This window comes from Panthera leo, chromosome A1 (assembly GCF_018350215.1).
Source record: "Panthera leo isolate Ple1 chromosome A1, P.leo_Ple1_pat1.1, whole genome shotgun sequence".
Taxonomy (NCBI): Eukaryota; Metazoa; Chordata; class Mammalia; order Carnivora; family Felidae; genus Panthera; species Panthera leo.
The window spans coordinates 562,032-581,059 of record NC_056679.1 but is presented as its reverse complement, the minus strand read 5'-3'; the positions used below and the strand labels follow the sequence as shown (position 1 = coordinate 581,059).

Sequence of the window (19,028 nt, the reverse complement as noted above, 5' to 3'; positions counted from 1 at the left end):
CAAAATTACTCTGGCAAAGTCAAATTTAAAAAAAATACGTGTTGGGGCGCCTGGGTGGTTCGGTCGGTTAAGCGTCCGACTTCGGCTCAGGTCATGATCTCACGGTCCGTGGGTTCGAGCCCCGCGTCGGGCTCTGTGCTAACCGCTCAGAGCCTGGAGCCTGTTTCAGATTCTGTGTCTCCCTCTCTCTGTGACCCTCCCCCATTCATGCTCTGTCTCTCTCTGTCTCAAAAATAAATAAACGTTAAAAAAAAAAAATTAAAAGAAAAATATGTGCAGTATAATCAGCTTTTTATTTCTTAAAAAAACATCTTGTTAGCACTTTTATTGTGATAGCTCTAAATTTATAGGTTAATTTAAGGAAACTTGGCATCCTTCCGATTAATGTAAGTGTCTTTTGGGTCCTTCAACAGCAGTTGAACGTTTTTTCTAGATGTATCCTGTATATTTCCTTTTATATTTCCTCTTAGGTATTTAGTTAAGGACCCAGATGTAATCATATTCTCCCCTGCTCTCTGTGACTGCAGTTTGGCTTTAATATTAAGTGATTATTCAAAGCAAACAGAAATTAGAGTTACGTTTTGAATAGATAACTCATAGCATCTAGGTACTCTAATTTGTAGACCCTTCTCTTTAAGTATTGGACATTCCCAAATTAGACACACAGAAGAGCCATGAAATAGAGAATCTCCTTTCTTCATATGATACTGTCTTCAAGAAGCAATTCATACCCATGTACTACACTTTAAAATACATATAATAATAAATAATTTAAATTATATTTAATTATAATTTAAAGGGCTAAGTTTTCTCTGGAATGCAGTAAGCTGGTTTTAACTGAAGAGACCCAGGTAGGGTATAAAGAAAGTAGGAAAAAGGGTAAAACACTTCGTTCGTGAGGCTGAAACATTTGGAAAATAAAGATGGTGTCCTCTTACCGGGATAGGATCCCTACAAAGCTTTGTACGGGAGATCCATGCAGTAAGGGCTTCACATTGCCAAGCTGGCTCAAAAACTCTGTGGCTTCATTCACTCTGCCAACTCTAAATATCTGCAAGATGTCTACTGGACCTGTACTGTAAAAAGCAGAAGAAAAATCTTGAGACTGTACAATCGTAAGTAAAATAAAAAATCATTATTAGCAGGAGAAAACCCAAAACAGCCCAAACGTCCATTATTATGGAATGGATTCTGCGAGTCACAACATAACATTTCTTGCAAATACTATGTAGCCATTAAAAAAAAATCACACTCTTAAAAAATAAATAAGTATATGAAGTAAGACTTGTTGTAAAATGAATTTTAAAAATAGGTTACAAAACTTTATGGATGGTATGATCCCAAAGTTTTTCAAATATATAACATATAGAATAAATAGCTTGAATTCATTGCACTCAATCATTCACAAATACACTCTGTGCTGAGTGTTCTGCCAGGCACTAGAAGTGAGATAGCACGGTCTCTGGCTCCATGGGGCTTACATCCTAATGGCGAGACAAAAATGAAAAGTTAACAAATAACTGATTTTAAGTTCTACTCTACCAGGTTCAGAGACGGGATAGTCAAGAAAGGCCTATCCTTGAAGGTGACATTTACTGCAACATGGCATAATACAGTGTGTATTCTAAGACTTAACTGGTTGTTATGGGAAACTTAATTGGATGTGGCAGGAGCGGGAAGAACGTCAGGAAGGAGATGAGACAACGGTGTCTGGACTGAAGGTGGCAGCAGTGTGAACGAAAGAAGCCAATGCATTACAGACATTTTGGAGGCAGAAGTGACAGGAATGGAGATGTGGGGTGAGGGACAGTTGACAATGGCTCTGGGTGGGTGACTAGATGGGGAGGCATGGGGAAAGACTGGGGCACTACGGAGAGACGGAGTTGTGGGGTGGAGGGCGTAGGAGAGTCTATCCAGTATGTCTTCCCAACTCCATGTTTCTTGGTGTCACATTGGTAGCCTGAGATTAGCTATGGTGGGAGCATTTTTATACCACAGAAATCAGCTGTTGTTACAAGTCAGGACTTTTATTTCAGAGAGCTGGCTTACCAACACACCACTAGGTGAGGAGAAGAATCAATAATTCAATTTGGGATATATTTATTCTACACCAAAATGTTAACAGTGGTCATGTTATCTCTGGGTTATCTCTGGGTGGTGAGATTTTGGGTGATCTTTAATTTTCTTCATGTTTTCACACACTGTCTAAACTTTCAGCAAAGAACATGAATTTTATAGCTAGAAAAAATGAATATGAAAAAATCATCATTAGTGAAATGAAATGGAGAAAATCTTCTTCTCCTTCTCCTGCTTCTGCTTCTTCTTTTCCTTCTTCTTCTGCTTCTTCTGCTTGTGCTTCTTAACAGCAGCAGAATCTCTCCACACAGAGAGGTCCACTTTTGTTGTATGACATTACTAGGGTGCGAGGTGAGATCTCTAAGGGCTTGAGTTACATTACATGACTGAACTGCACCCCCCTCCCCAGGGCTTGAAGACATGGCTCTTCCTTCTCTTTGACTCCCTGGAGAAAGTCAGTTACTCCCCTCCTGATTCTGCCTTCATTGTTAGTAGTTTCTAATTTAGTATTAGATCCTAGCAGATATCTAGGGGTGGGTCAAAAGTCAAATCAAAAGAAGTAAAAGTAATTTGATTATATATAAAAGCAAAATCTGGAAAAGATCTAAAGGAAAGGATTTTTTTAACTGATGTAAAAGTCACATAACACAAAACTAACCCTTTTGAAGTACACCCTTCCGTAATAATTAGCATATTAAAATGTGCAGCCACCGCTTCTACTTAAACATTTCAGCACTCCAGAAGAACAGCCCATACCCATTTAGCAGTCGGTCCCCATTCTTCCCTCTCCTGGAGCCTGGCAATCTGCTTTCTGTCTCCATGGATTCGATTTGTCTCTTCCAGATATTGCATATACATGAAATCATACAATATGTGGTCTTTCATGTCTGGCTTCTTTCACTTAGCATAATGCTTTTGAGACTCACCCATCTTGTAACATGTATTAGTACCTCACTCATTTTTGGTGATTAACATTCCATTATGTGTACATACCACGTTTTGCTAATCCATTCAACCACTGATGGACATTTGGGTTGTTTCCACCGTTGGGCTATCGTGAATAGCACTGCTATGAACATTCATGTATCCGTATCTGCTTGAGTAGTTGTTTCCACTTCTTTGGGGTATCTAACGAGGACTGGAATCGCTGGGGCAGACAGTAATTCTGTGCTGAATTTGTTGAGGAACCGCCAAACAGCGGCTGCACCATTTTATGGGAGTTCCAATTTCCCGGCATCCTCACTAACACTATGATTACCCATATTTTCATTTTCTCAAAAAAAAAAAAAAAAAAAATACAGCCATCTTGGTGGGTGTGAAGTAACGCTAGTAATGGCATTTGAGGGCAACTGATCAAGGAAGGCAGAACACCGTTTTAGACAGGTCTGAATTAGTCCATAAGGGGGGTGCTTCTAGCTAGCTGCCGGAAAACCAGTTCTCAAAGCAATAGCAAAACCCACACAGGACCCCGATTTGTGGCATTTGCTGGTTTCTATGGTATAAATCCTCCCACCACAGCCGATGTCAAGTTACTAATGGTATTCAGCTCACAAAATTCCTAAAAATGTAACAAATGGCCCCCGTGGTTTGGCTCCAAGCAGTGTGTGAGGCTGATTAAGGCTAACCTGGCCCATTGTACCTAATGAGAGCTGAGATGCCAGAAACACCCAGAAGAAAGACTTCAGGCAGAGGAGTGCTGGGAAGTTACATTAGTGGGCTGAGTGACCAATCCAATGGAAGTCAGTCCCACCCTTAAGAATAATCCATCAAATTAGTTTCTGAACCTTGAAACTGGGTCCAGGATCTCAGAGGAAACTAACACCCAGTGAAGGCTGGTCTGAGAGGCTGATCCAGCCTCCTGTTGCTCCTGCTGCTGTCCTGGCTTGTAGAACACACGTGAGCACAAGAAACAGGGAGTCTCACCATCAGTGAGGAAACAGATAACGGATGTGACTGACGGTTAGGGGTGCCATATCTCTGGCCATGTTTTCCAGATTTTCAACTGAGTGTTTTCATGCCATTGAGTGGGCGTCTTAGAAGCTACCGTGCACACAGCTGCATTTTAAAATCTTAATTTAAATGGGTTTTCTTATATAACACCCTTCAAAACACAAAAAAGCCTTGTGATTTAAAATTTTTAAATTTAATTCTCAGCAAGATTAGGTAAGCTTGAACTCAGAGTGAATGGGGAGAGTTTTCAAGCATAGAATACTGTCCCAAGTTATATTATAAACACTGAAGAAAGAAATTTGTCATCACAATATAGTTACCTTGTTATAGAGGATTAAATCATACCGGTAATTGTGGAGAGTAGCTTTTTTTTTTTTTTTTTTTGGGGGGGGGGAGGGAGCATGCCCACATGCATGTGGGGGGTGGGGAGAGGGAGAAAGAGAGAATCTTAAGCAGGCTCCGCCCTCTCAGTGTGGAGCCCAACTGCAGGGGGCTTGAACTCAGGAGCCATGAGATCATGACCTAAGCAAAAATCAAGCGTCTGGGGGGCGCCTGGGGGGTGCAGTCGGTTAGGCGTCCGACTTCAGCCAGGTCACGATCTCGCGCTCCGTGAGTTCGAGCCCCGCGTCAGGCTCTGGGCTGATGGCTCGGAGCCTGGAGCCTGTTTCCGATTCTGTGTCTCCCTCTCTCTCTCTGCCCCTCCCCCGTTCATGCTCTGTCTCTCTCTGTCCCAAAAAATAAATAAAAAACGTTGAAAAAATCAAGCGTCTGAGCCACCTAGGCACCCCTGGACAGTAGCTTTTTAACAGAATCTGAAATAGTATTACATAATAACAGATCCTAAGACATTTCCTTTATGCATACCTGTGATTATTCTGTAAAACCTCTTTTCTAACTCTGAAAAATTCTTCAGTGTTCTGTTCAACATGCTCAATTTTGCATCTCAAAGCTCGGTATTTGGCAAGAGAAGGCGGGTTGGGTCTGGACAGATTAGTTTCACAGACATTAACCATGTCTCTTATTAGCTGTAGATGGAAATGATGTAAGACGTTAGAATCACTACATATCAAAATATTTATAGCACATTACACTTTCTCAAAAAGACTGGAAAAATAAGGTTTTATTTCCCCAAAGCTTTTTTTCTTCCAAAGGTTTTACTTTTAAGTAATGTCTGCACCCAATGTGGGGCTTGAACTCAAAACCCAGAGAGATCAAGAGTCACATGTTCCACCAACTGAGCCAGCCAGGTGCCCCTCCCCAAAGCTTTTGATCAATATTTTGATCAATATGTAAGTGGAACATTAAAGGTAATACCTTTAGTATGTATTGTGCCCTCAGTGATAGCATAATATACAATAATAATAATAGTGTACTTTAGGACAGCACATCATTGTTGATAAAGTGTTTTCAGGTACACTGTTCCTTTAATCCACACTGTTACACTGGTCTTATTAGATCTTATTATCCTCACTGGATAGATGGGGACAATGAGGCTCTGAGAAGCTGAATTAATTGCTCATGACTCCACAGCAGAGAGGGGATAGTGACTAAACAGGAACTCAGCTCATCAGGACTCAAGTCCAATTCTGTTACCAAAAAATTCATTAAACATGTTCTCTATGCCAGGCTGGTATTAGGTTTGAAAGACACAAAAATGATGAAGAAACAGGTGTCTTCCCTGAAAGGGAACCCTGGTATACTTAGTATACTCATAGGTCATGGAGCTTGGAGGAGGGAACACAGCTCCTGGATAATCTGAATTACGTTTATACAGGAATGTATTGCTTTCACCATCTTTGAGGCTAAGGAGACATTGACAGGGGAGCCCTATGCACTCTACTTGCCATGCATCCTTATGACCTTGGCGTGGCGAGGGGCTAATTTCAATTCAAATACACCAGCCAGAAAAGAAGAGACTGATGAATTTTTCTATATAAAAGTCAAAAATTTCTGTGTGGTGAAATAGAACACGTCAACCATCACCCCAATTCACCATAAGCAAAGTAAAGAACAAAGCAAAACGAAACAAATAAACTGTAGCAAATATTTGTAACTCATCCCAGACTAAGCTCCCTAACTTCTTAAGATGTCCTAAAAATCATGGAAAAATATCAAGATCCAAAAGAAAAAGAGGCAAAGGTCATGAATTGGCAGTTCACAGAAAAAGACACACAAACGTCCCCTAAATACAAATCCTGGAACTGAGAGGTCATTTCTCATCCACAAAATTGGTAAAATCTATAAAAGTTTGACAAATACACTTGTGGTAAAACTACAGGAAATAGAAACTCTCATTTACTGATAATGGGTGGGCAAACAGTAGAACCTTTATGAGGGAATTGGACAAAATCTATCACAATTACAGATGCATTCACCCTGTAAGCTAGCACTTCTATTCCTGGGACATGTCTCAGGGACACTCCTCTGAAGGTACGAAATGACAAATACAAAAGCGTATTCACTGTGGCACTGTTTGTAGTAGCAAAGTCCGGAAACAATCCACAATGTGGTGAGTGAAGATGCTCTCTATGTACAGGATATGTTAAGTGGGGAAAGCGGGTGCAGAGCAGCAAAGATGGCATATGACTTTTTATGTAAAAAAAGGAGAAGAGGAATAAGTATACATGTGAATATTTACAGTTTTGTGCATAAAGAAACTGCAAAGACAAACGAATTAGTAAAAATGGTTATCTATCGAGTTGGGGAGTTGCAATGGGTGGAGGGGACAGGGTAGAACAGAGACTACTCTGAGTATTCCTTGTAAATATAATTTTGACCGGGCACCTGGGGGTCTCAGTAGGTTAAGCATCTGACTCTTGATTTTGGCTCAGGTCACGAGCCCGGCATCGGGCTCTGGGCTGACATCGCTGAGCCTTCTTGGGATTCTGTCTCCCTCTCTCTCTGCCCCTCCTCTGCTCTCTCTCTCTCTCTCTCAAAATAAATAAACTTTAAAAAATATATAATTTTGACTTTTGAATAATGCAGATGCATCACCTACTGAAAATATATAAAAGTTAAATGAAAAAGCATTTGGATGGGCATCCCAGACACCTGCTCAATACGAAAACCAGCCACTGAGGTTCTTTCTTCTGGTTAGGCAAATCATGAAACTTTAAATTTGGAAGACTCCTTTCTCATCCTGCGGACTGGTTCATCTCATCTGTTGGTTCTTCACTTATTTTGGATTGCAGGGGGTAGGGGGAGCCTCCTCTAAGAGACAAGAAAAGAAATACTCTGGATGGGATGCTAGGAAGCACTGTAGCTGTAAGGTGATGTAAGGGGAGCCAGGTGGAGAAGGGAGCACAGAGATGGGAAGAAGCTGGCCCCTGATGATAATGCCACCTTTGAGCGACTGGACCAGCCGTCACCCTACAGCTGGCTTCCTGTTATACAGGGGGGTAAGTATCCTCATTGTTCAAGGCAATTACAGCTTTCTGTTTCTTTTACAAACACAATCCCAACTCATCTCCTTGAGATAGGGAAACTGAAGGACTCCATAAAAATCTGCTTTTTACTCCTTTTCCTGCTTCTATTCTTGTTAGGACCCCCACTTTACACACAGGTCAGAATGCAAATAGTGCATGTCCTCCTTGTATGGGACCAGGAGTTAAGGATTTCTGTAGAAGAGATAATACCTAAGGCAGGACCAGGTGAGAAGACCTGAGAAGCCAGTATATGCGCATTCCAGATCACCAGAGTTACATATCTCACACAACCCTCCTGGCTCCAAGGAACATCACCTAAGCCCCCACTTTGTTTTGAGCAGTTCCTGCATGCCTGAGAGCACATGTACACCAGACCACGACCCTCCACAGAAACCCCAGACCTCAGGCAAAGATAAGATTCCCTCTCCCAGACACTGCCTGTACCTGCACTCTCTCTCCCTTCAGTAACCTCTGCTTTCACCTCCCGCTGGCCCACCTTTGATTTCTATCCTGCAATTTCTTTCTTTTTTAATTTTTTAAAATGTTTATCTTTGAGAGAGAGAGAGAGACATGGAGAGTAAGTGGGGGAAGGGCAGAGAGAGAGGGAGACAGAATCAGAAGTAGGCTCCAGGCTCTGAGCTGCCAGCACAGAACCTGATGCAGGGCTCGAATCCATGAACAGCGAGTTCATGACCTGAGCCGAAGTTGGACACTTAACTGACTGAGCCATCCAGGCACCCCATCAGTCCCGCTGATTTCTATCCTGTGAGCAGCCAGGAAGCCGCTCTGGGTCCTCAGACCTGGCCGGCCGGCATCATCCTAATGTAGAAAATTACTTTACCGTGCAGTAATTCTAAACATATCTGCCTTTGTACTAGTATTCCAACACATTCATGTTTGGGAACATGGTTCAGATAACTTCCATAAGGATCCAAAGCATTCTAAAATGACTCAGCATTTATTTTTGAGCCACCTTTTGTGATTCAGTGCTACCTTATTAATCAGATTTGAAAAGATTCTTCCCCAACGTATTTTAAATTGAATTCTGTATTTCAGAGATTTACCTGGCAGAGGTCCTCTTTCTTAGCTAATAGTCTCAGGTTCACTTCTTCGGTTGCTGTGCCTCTGTGAGGTATTAATCTGTAGAACTCGGTCATCATATTTTGCAATTGTTCTTCTGTTTCTCCATTTTTCAGGGCTGCCTTTACTAGAAGGAGAACTCCCTCTGCCTTGCTCACCTTTAAGTGGACAACAATATACTCTTATTAAAATTGAATCTTTACAATCAAAGAGAAAGTGAAGGAACATGCATAAAAATACCTAAAATAGTTGTTAGATATGTCATAACTATTAGTTTTCTACTGGACACCAGCCATAAAACAAATGCCACGTTTATGGGAGATGTATCTCAGCTGTGACAATGATGCCATGAGAAGGTTTCCAAAAATGGGCTCAGCTTAACTAAGGGAAAGAACCAGAGTCTTAAATATCTGTATCTGTGTATCTATATCTATACCTGCATCTACATCTGTATCTATAGCTACAACTGCATCCACAGCTATGTCTATATTCACAGAGAGGAATTCTAGCACAACCATAGGAGATGTGCTTTTCACACAAGAAATTTAGAAAGATTTTAGAAAGAAATTTAGAAATTTAGAAAGAATCAAAGTAAGAACAAAATTCAGCAGAATGTATTTCTAATTACACAAGTGCATTTTGAGCCTTGTGCCAGGAAACCTTTTTCTCCCTGAAATAAATTAGTTTAGTTCCACAGAAGAAGACTGTACTATTTTACTACGACAACGCAATTGTACCACTGGGAATACTGTCTTCACTTGCTCCTTCAATCATGTAAAATTAAGAAGAGTACCTTCTGGAAGCATGCTGTCTTTCTCTGCAACAGTCACAAGTTCCAAGACTGTGAAGCAGTGACAGAAGCAGAATAGGGTCTGAGCATCCGACTGAGGACCAACAGCATCCCTGTCCCTCAGGCCTGCCACAAACCTCGGGACCTAGGAGAGCGGGCCTCCTACAGAGCTGGCACCAAAAAGCCTGCTTGGAGCAGTTCTTGGGTCTGACATTTGAGAGACAGGAACATCTAGTTTTCCCGGAAGCTTGTTTTCCTCTCAGCACTCTCCACATTCCCCTTCTCCAAGGTACGAAAAAGCATGTCAGGAACGCATCCAGAACAACCAGACCGGTGCGCAAACACACGTGCTATCATTCAAGCTAGTGAGCCAGAAAGCGGGTCTGTCACGATAGAGGTTTGCTTGGAGGAGGCACGTGACTCACGTCATTGAGACTAATCCTGTTCGCAGGCTTGAGAAGTGTGTGCTCCAGGTGGCCGAGAGCTTCCGCCCAGACCATCTCCACCAAATCGCTCACCTCTTTGCTCAGAGTGCTTGAATTCATTACCTCCTCCAAAAGCAACTGCAACAACAAAATTTGAAAAACCAACAAGAAGTTTCGTAAGTGGACTGGTTTAAAACCAAGAGAGAAGAAATAATTAATTTCAGCCAGGCAAAGAGTCACGGGCAGTCAAGTGACTGATAACTTTGAGCTTCCACTTCCTCCCTACACTCTCCTCATTTCCCCTTCTCTCTTTTACTCCCACTCTATGTTTCCTTTTGACTCTTCCTTCACTTTATCAGCTTGAGGCCTGCCAGTGGCATCAAAGGTTAAGCAGCATTAAGGGTTAAGGACCCCTGATTCCTGGCCCAGGTTATAATCAAATTTTTTGAAAGCCATGAGGGTTCGTTGCTGAAGCAAGCAGGAAGTTTCATGGCTTATCCTGGAACTCACTCCCCACCGGCTGCCCTGCCGTGCATTTTTGTGAGTTTACCTTTCCTGTTCTTAACTCCCACTCTTCCCTCCTGCCAAGTTTTTATTTGTCACAAAGAAAACATTTCTATTCAACATACTCAGTTAGTCACAAAAACTAAACATATGAGTCAGTCTTACCGCCTGCAGTTTTTCAGATGCCAACTGGGTTGCTTCGGGTGTAAAATATTCCCTTAGCAGAAATCCTTGTTTCTTCAGTTCTTCAATGTAATTTTCATAGTGCTCACTTGCGTCTGCAGAGGTTTTCTTTACAGAGAAGTGTCTTCTAGTCTGTGAATCATAGCGTGCAGCAAAATGTCAGGATGCGAGGATGTACTAACTTATTCACATACGGGTCTTTACCGAATGCCTCCTATGTACCACAGGGGAAAGCAATGTAAATAGGCATTGGATCCCTGCCGTGAAAAAGTTTATTAACTATTTTCAAAGAATTACTTAAATCTTCAATCCTTCACAAAACAGCCTAAAACCTGAAAGGGAGAAAAGCTTGAGCAGGCCCAACATGCAGAAGAGGCACATTTGATTCACTGGAGAGTCACTCAAACGTCTGTTCAGAGACTACACATTCTTAATTTACATACTATTCTAATTAGCTTTGAAATCTGGCTTTCAAGCTTTTTGGAAATGGGAAAAATAAATCAGGGGAAGGGAGGAAAAGAAAAATAGCTCAGAAATGAGGTACTGTTAGGGACAAGCACACCGTCAAAATGAAATGATACTACCACAGCAAGGAGAAAGGCAGAAAGCTCTCAGGTCACGCAAATAATGTTGAGGGAGTGGAACAAGGCATCCTGTGAATAGACGCAAACTGTCTCCCTCATTCCAACCTGCCCATGGATGTGGCATTCTTCTGCTTTTCCTGGAAATCCGTGCTCCTGTAGTGAGCAGTTATCCCAAAGTCATTAACCTCAGAGAACGGGGGAGGTCTTGCCCATGGGTGTCGGTTTGGGTGTCAGCCAAGCCTCTGGCTCTGGAGTGTGCTGCCCCGGGAAGAAGCCAGGCTACTCATGACACTGCTCAACTGCCCTCCCGCTCTGGTGGCCACAGGACACCTCTGAAGCTTAGAGAAAAGAGCATACCATGTTCAAGTTACTCCATTTGAGAAGGCAGAGTTTAACACAATTTTGGAAGGTTTCCATCAAATTGGCTTTTTATGAGAGGGGCAAACTAGAAAAGCCTCTTCTGCAGGACAGCTCTTTCACAGTTGGTGAGGATAATTTCTATCAAAGTGAACACACTCACCGGAGGAGCACTCTACTTGTGTTCTCAGACTCACGCCTGCTAAGGGCGGAAGGCACTCAGGAAGGGCTCTCGAGATAGTAAGCAGGAGGGGACACAGTGGCTGATGCAGCCTTATAGTTTTCAGTAAAGAAAACCAGTGACAACACACTCTATCATGGTTTTCAACTTGATGTTTCCTTACTTTTTACCCACACAACTAAATCCTCCACAAAACAGAGCACATGTTTTTGGGTAAAAGGTTAACAAAACCCCTTCTCCTCCTTGGACACATTCGACTTGGATTAACTTTTTTTTTTTTTTTTTTAATTTTTTTTAACATTTATTTATTTTTGAGACAGAGAGAGACAGAGCATGAACAGGGGAGGGGCAGAGAGAGAGGGAGACACAGAATCTGAAACAGGCTCCAGGCTCTGAGCTGTCAGCACAGAGCCTGACGCGGGGCTCGAACTCACGGACCGTGAGATCATGACCCGAGCCGAAGTCGGACGCTTAACCGACCAAGCCACCCAGGTGCCCCTGGATTAACTTTTTATATTTGTTCCTGTGGAAAGCTGATAAGGGTGGGATGCTGTAACATTAGGCAAAATTGCTTAGGTATTAGTGACCTCTCATTAATAAATTGCATCAGGACCAGGAGTTCAATGAATGAAACTTAAATGGTGGGTGGGAAACCTGAGCCTTGGGCTTCCCTGAGGGCAGTGATGCGAGCAATGGGCATCTCCCTTCAAGACATCTCCAACCTAGGCCCATGTTACAACAGGTACGGGCTACTGTGGGTGACTTTCTACGTCAGGTAGATCCTGCCTCCTCCTGATGTGAGCCTCCCTCCTGGCACCACAGCTGGCACCTCCAGCGGGGGCAAAGCCAGAAGCATCCAGAGCCCCAGTAACATGCTGCGAGGACCACTCCCCCTGAAGAGGGTCTGTGTGCCCTGTGGGTGCTGTGCTTCCTGCCTGTAAGTCTGTCTAAACGGAAGACACCCTGGTGGTGTGGCAGCATTTGCTTTGAACTTTAGGTATTAGTTCTGAATTTATTTTTGTGTCATAATAGTTTCAGATGGGAACCATGCCCTTGACTTGACAGTGACCTAATGCAAAGGTCTCGGGCTCTGCAAAGGCTTCCTGGTTGTTTGTGAGCCTACAATACTTTACATTTCAGTATCAGTTCTGTCCCAGTGGGTTCTGTCCCAGTTCTGTCCCAGGGGGTTACAATCATGAATCTTCCCTGGTGGTGATCTACCTCTGAGGGGCAGGGTTTGAAGTAATTAAAAAAAGAAAATTTAATGTTTATTTATTTTTAAGAGAGAGAGAGAGAGGGAATGCAAAAGGGGGAGGGGCAGAGAGAGAGAGGGAGACACAGAACGAAGCAGGCTGCAGGGTTGGAGCTGTCAGCACAGAGCCTGAGGCGGGGCTTGAACTCGTGTACTGCCAGATCATGACCTGAGCTGAAGTCAGACTCCTCGCCGACGGAGCCACCCACGCGCCCCTAAGTAATTTTTATCTTTGGCTTCTGGTAGATCACTTGGTACTCAGCAGGTACTTAACCAAGTGTGTGAATGGGTGGTTTTTAGCAGTGTGTGCATTAGGCAAGGTCCCCTAAGTGCTTCAACACAGGGGCAGGAAGCCCACTGTGGGCAGCAGCCCTGCACCCGCTGAATATTCCCCTACTGACATTGAAGAACCCCGTGCGGCTCTAGTCAGGGCGCGGCTCTCACCCCCTTTCCTTCACCGGCTACATTGCAAGGGAGAACACGGCTCAACTTTTCAAAACCATTCACCAGGTGAAAAGAAAAAGGGTAACAGATTGGCCGGTACCTTGACCAGTGTTAAGGAAACTAGTTACGAACGAGGGTGGATAAACACATACGAATCAACGTAAAGATCGATACCTTGACGCCGGTGGCCGAGAGGAAGTGTGCGGATATCAGGAAGGCGGCGTCCCCGGGCTCCTCCCGGGAGCACTGCAGCTCCACCACCGCCACTGCCTTACCACCCTCCGCCCCAACCTGGAAAATAGGTTGTGTGTCCGTTAAATAACAAGCCGCACGCACCATTTAAAAATGTAGATTATAAAGCCAACACAAGTTCACGCGAGACACAATTCGGAAAATGCACAAAGTATGAAGAAAAAATAAAAATTACCGGAAAGCACACTACAGATATAATTACTATTAATATTTTGGTACATCTCCTGCCTGTGTTTTTACTGCAGATATATCTGTATGTGTTTAAACTACACCACTTTTTATATTTTCTCTATCACAGAAGGAATGTTGTTTTCAAGTTACATTTCATTAAAATATCTAAAAAATACAAATGGGGCATCATTTTGAATGCGAGGGTTTTCATTTACACGACACTGGAGAAAGAATTATCTCCTTTTCTTTTTAATGAGTGGTAATGGAAATTCAACATAATGTAAATAGTGTCAAATCTACTCTTAAAATACAAGAAGCCATTAATAAACACGGAAGAAGTCCTTTACTTTTAAAGTCCCATTAATATTTTGTACTGTTTATATTTTATTGTGAGCAGGTATTACTTTTATAATAAAAACACTAAGAAGTTAAATGTTACATTTTAAATATAAAATTTTTTGACTATTAAAAATCAACTCATCTATTAAATATTTGTTCAGGATATGCACAATTTTCCAAAACAATGAGAAAATTATCAAACAGGAAAAGTAATCAGAAGACATTCGGGGTTTTTTTTTTCAACTACAAATCAGGCTCTTACTTTTTCCAAGGTGTTATATTTTGCAACTTCGAAATCTTGTGGAAAATGAGGAATTTCAGCATTCTCTGTATAAGACCTGAAATTTGTATAAGAAAAATGAAACATTACAATGGACTTTTAAACTAAAGAGCCTTTTCATAAATTTTTTCTTGGATGTCTCCTAATTCCATACAAAATACATTTTAAGTCCCTAATGCCTCCTTAGATATTCTGAAAACGGTTAGAAAGTCTTATGGAATGAGCTGGATTCCTCCTGTGTGTAACTTTAGAGTTCTCATGCCAAATACTGAGTGTCTGCATCAGAAGGTGGGCGTCCTGAAGCAGAGGCAGGAAATAAGAGAAGCAGGCCAGCACACTGGAGAGAGAACCAATCCTGCATCCTCTTGGGTTCTGACCCTTAGGAACCAATCACTTAGGCTCACACCAGAGATTGTCTGGACTACAGTCAACAACCCTTTGAAATAAAAGTGTCAGACTTCTCATAATCTGTACTTTTATCTTTGGTATTTGCTCTCTTTTTTAACACTACGATTAACAAGTAAAATGAGGCTAAATGTGACCCTTAACTGACATTACAGTTTGGGGTATGCTGGAAGAAGCTGCACACGGTCCATTTGCAGAAGGCTGTCATTTCCAGTTTTTGACACATTAGGTAGGGAGTAAGGGACTGTCTCTACTCTAAAGGCTTCTCTGTAAGGTAGCAGGGTGAGGAGACTGCCCAAACCTTTTCTTTTTTCAAATCAATCCAACTATCATGTCCAATCTTGTATAATACTAAGATGGAAATAATTATCACTCTACTAGTTGAAGTAAAAAGTCTTAAATAAATAAAAGCCTAGAATTAGATAAGCAAGATAAACAAAAATACTCCAAGAAACGTGAGGTACTAATAGTATTTTAAAACTGTGTTTGAGGTTTACAAAATACTTTGCAAAACTGGAGAGTCTTAATGATCAGAAGTAGATTACTCTGTGAGTTCCACAACGTTTTCCTTCTCAGTGGAGTTGTCCTGGGACAGATCATCTGTTGTCATTTCTAAGAGAAAACAAACAAAACACTTGTTTGCTACTCAAAGATTTATTAAAATTATCAACAATAAACCCTGGAATTGTTAAGATTCTTGAGTATAGGTAATATTTACTATGCTATTATCTTTTTTAAAGATGTCCTCAAATTAGCTATAGAAATTGGTGATCTAAGGACAGAGCAGGTGGGACAAAAAGATTAAAGACAAAAGATGGTGAGAATACATTATAATTCTCTTTTAATAGGCATGTGAGGACAATTGTAATAAAATCTGTATTATGTGAAACTCATTGATAGATATGCAATTTCAAATAGCATTTTTCTCTTCTGAAGATTATGGTGAGGATAGTTATGAAATGCATATCTTTCTTCTTTTTGAGAGAGAGAGCATGTACATGCAAGTGGGGGAGGGGTAGGCAGAGAGAGAGAGAGAGAGAGAGAGAGAGAGAGGGAGAGAATCTCAAGCAGGCTCCATGCCCAGCAGAGTCCAAGGGTTCAATCCCACAATCTTGGGATCATGACCTGAGCCGAATTCAAGAGTCAGACACTTAACCAACTAAGCCACACAGGCGCCCCATGAAATGCATTTCTTTTTTTCTTTTTTAAATTTTTTTGTGTTTTATTTTATATTTGAGATAGAGAGAGAGAGAGAGAGAGAGAGACAGAGCACGAGTAGGGGAGAGGCAGAGAGATGGAGACAGAATCTGAAGCAAGCTCTAAGCTCCCGGCTCTCAGCTGTCAGCACAGAGCCCAATGCGGGGCTCCAACTCATGAGCAGCGAAATCATGACCTGAACCCAAGTCTGGCGCTTAACCGACTGAGCCACCCAGGTGCCCCAACATGAAATGCATTTCTAATATGCTGCAGGATCAGAGTGGTTCCCCAGTGCCATCATGTCACAAATGAAGGAACTGGGATGTTTTAAAGGAGGGAAATTCGAGGGCTCCTATGTGAAGCCAAGCAATTTTTGCTTCATGTTTTTCTTATAAAAGAATCATAACACTGTCTATGGCATTATGATACATACGGAATAACTTCTTTTATAAAAGGATTTCTTACCAGTTTTAATTATGCTACCAAGGGGTGCCTGGTGGCTCAGTCGATTAAGCATCCGACTCTTGATTTTGGCTTGGTTCATGATCCCAGGGTGGTGAGATCGAGCAACATGTTGGGCTCCATGCTGGGGTGTGGAGCTGCTTGAGATTCTCTCTCCCTCTCTCTCTCTCTCTCTCTCTCTCTCTCTTTCTCTCTGCCCCTTTTCCCCGCTTGCATGCTATCTCTAAAACTATATATATATATATATATATATATATGCTATCAAGATATCAAAAGGCGTCAATGTAGTTATAGTAATTCCAAATCCGAGGGTATTATTCTGGATGTTGAAAAACATTTTCAATGTAAAAGGAGTTTACTATTCTTTTTTTTTTTTTTTATGTCAATTTATTTTTGAGAAAGAGAGAGAGACAGAGTGCAAGCAGGGAGACAGAGAGAGAGGGAGACACAATCTGAAGCCGGATCCAGGCTCTGAGCTGTCAGCACAGAGCCTGATGGGGGGCTCGAACTCACAAACCATGAGATCATGACCTGAGCTGAAGTCAGATGCTTAACCAACTGAACCACCCAGGCACCCCTGGAGGAGTTTACCATTCTGCCTATTTTGTTTTAGCTACCATTATCTTGAGAGCAAGAAAGTCTGATGACAGCATTTCTGGACAATCATTTGTCTAAAGAGGCTGCACCATACCAAACATTTAGATTTCTAAAATTCTCATAAATAATACAATTTATATACACAATATGGTATCTAACATATATCATGTGCTTACTATAAATTATTATTTATCAGAACTGCTTGACTTTTGATGTGTCTCATGAAGACTGCATTTCTCTATGTCCAAAGTCTTGCTTCTTGGCCAGATTCCAAAATAAAATCTGGTCTATAAAGGAGATATGTTTCCTTTGGAGAGATCATCTTTTGGAAAGAACTTATTTAGCAAAATGCTAATCATAAAATTTCCAGTCATAATTTTTTAAACACAAAGTTTCTTCCCCTTCCCAGATAAAATTACACATCAAGTTTTCTGAGATTATCAGTGTTTTTGTAGTCTTTTTGAATCTGATCACATTAGATTGGATATTAAGAAATTTATTCCTATTGCTAAAGTAGTCTTTTGTCCTTCACTATTTGCCTATATTCTGAGATAAGAAGTTTAATTATTTTTGTCATATTTCTTTTTTTTTTAAGCTTATTTATTTTGAGAGAGAGAGTGCACACATGTGTATGCGTGCAGGGGAAGGGCAGAGAGAGACAGTGAGGGGGAATCCAAAGCAGGCTCTGCTCTGTCAGCACAGAGCCCAACACGGGCCTCAGTCTCATGAACTGTAAGATCATGACATGAACCCAAATCAAGAGTCCGATGCTTAACTGACTGAGCCACCCGCGCACCCCTATTTTTGTAATATTTTTGGACAATCCTTTGACTATACTATCTTGGACAAACCAAAATGTTTATTATAGCACCTATAATATATTAAGTACTTGATATAAAATACTTACCAGAACTGCTTGCCTTTTGACAAGGAGGTGGTGTGATGTCTGGTGACTTATGAGGATCATAATTCGTTACGTCCAAGAGTCTCCTTTCTTTGATAGATTCCCATATAAAATCTGGGTTTGTTATATGGATATGGTTCTTTTGGATAGAGTTCAGTTGATACTGGCTCAGAACATCAGCATTATCTAAGATTATATGTGTGCACTTAGAAAAAAAAAATAACCAAATCATTATGTACTTGTAAAAATAATATCTAAATATATTACTTGTATCTGTAATTTTCACCCTTAAAGAATCTTGAAGATAATTTGTAGTAATCATTCTCAGCTTTCTAAAACCCTTATAAATAATATCTTTTAGTTACATAAAAGGTAAAAAAAATCAAGGTTTTTTAAAAAATGTTTATTTTTGAGAGAGAGTGTGCACACAGGGGAGGGGCAGAGAGAGAGGGAGACAGAGGATCCAAAGCACATGCTGACAGTGCATGCAGGGCTCGAACTCATGAACCGTGAGATCAGTACTTGAGCCAAAGTCAGACACTTAACCAACTGAGCCACCCAGGTGCCCCCAAAATCAACAGGTTATTTTGAAAAAATTTTTAATGTTTTACTTATATTTGAGACAGAAAGAGAGAGAGACAGAGAGCAAGCAGGGGAGGGGCAGAGAGAGACGGAGACAGAATCTGAAGCAAGTTCCAGGCTCTGAGCTGTCTGCACAGAGCCTGACCTAGGGCTCGAATTAATGAGCCGTGAGACCACCACCTGAGCCAAAGTCAGACACTTAACTGACTGAGCCACCCAGGTGCCCCCACAGTTTTTAAAGAGTATGGATATGGGGTGCCTGAGTGGTCTGAGTCTGAGTGTCTGAGTCAGCATTCCACTCTTGATTTCAGCTCAGATCATGATACCAGGGTCATGGGATCAAGCCCCGCATTGGACTCCATGCTGAGCGTGGAGCTTGCTTAAGATTCTTTCTCTCCCTCTGCCCCTCTCCCTTGCTAGCGCTTGCCCTCTCTCACTCTCTCTCTCTCCAATAAAAACATAAAATTAAAATTAAAGTAAATAATAATAAAAAATTAAAAAATTAAAAATGTAAAAAATAAAGAGTATGGATATGAACGTACCACAATGGATTAACCAACCCTAGGGGTTATTTCCAAATTTTCACTC

The 19,028-nt window shown here is 41.5% G+C and overlaps 1 protein-coding gene across 2 annotated transcripts in view; it reads right to left on the bottom strand.

Annotated features, from left to right (window-relative positions):
• Window positions 1–19,028, bottom strand: part of PARP4 (poly(ADP-ribose) polymerase family member 4) — a 110,532-nt gene that overhangs the window by 82,763 nt on the left and 8,741 nt on the right. The window contains exons 3-11 of one of the 2 annotated variants that reach the window (XM_042927340.1): window positions 17,862–18,063; window positions 15,244–15,310; window positions 14,276–14,351; window positions 13,426–13,542; window positions 10,416–10,565; window positions 9,747–9,884; window positions 8,516–8,689; window positions 4,891–5,051; window positions 939–1,076 (exon numbers count right to left, since the gene is read on the bottom strand). In XM_042927340.1, coding sequence (XP_042783274.1) covers window positions 939–1,076; window positions 4,891–5,051; window positions 8,516–8,689; window positions 9,747–9,884; window positions 10,416–10,565; window positions 13,426–13,542; window positions 14,276–14,351; window positions 15,244–15,310; window positions 17,862–18,063 — 1,223 coding nt within the window. Of the gene's footprint in view, window positions 1–938; window positions 1,077–4,890; window positions 5,052–8,515; window positions 8,690–9,324; window positions 9,708–9,746; window positions 9,885–10,415; window positions 10,566–13,425; window positions 13,543–14,275; window positions 14,352–15,243; window positions 15,311–17,861; window positions 18,064–19,028 lie in introns of those variants that run through there. The other variant, XM_042927939.1, reaches the window with a different exon arrangement.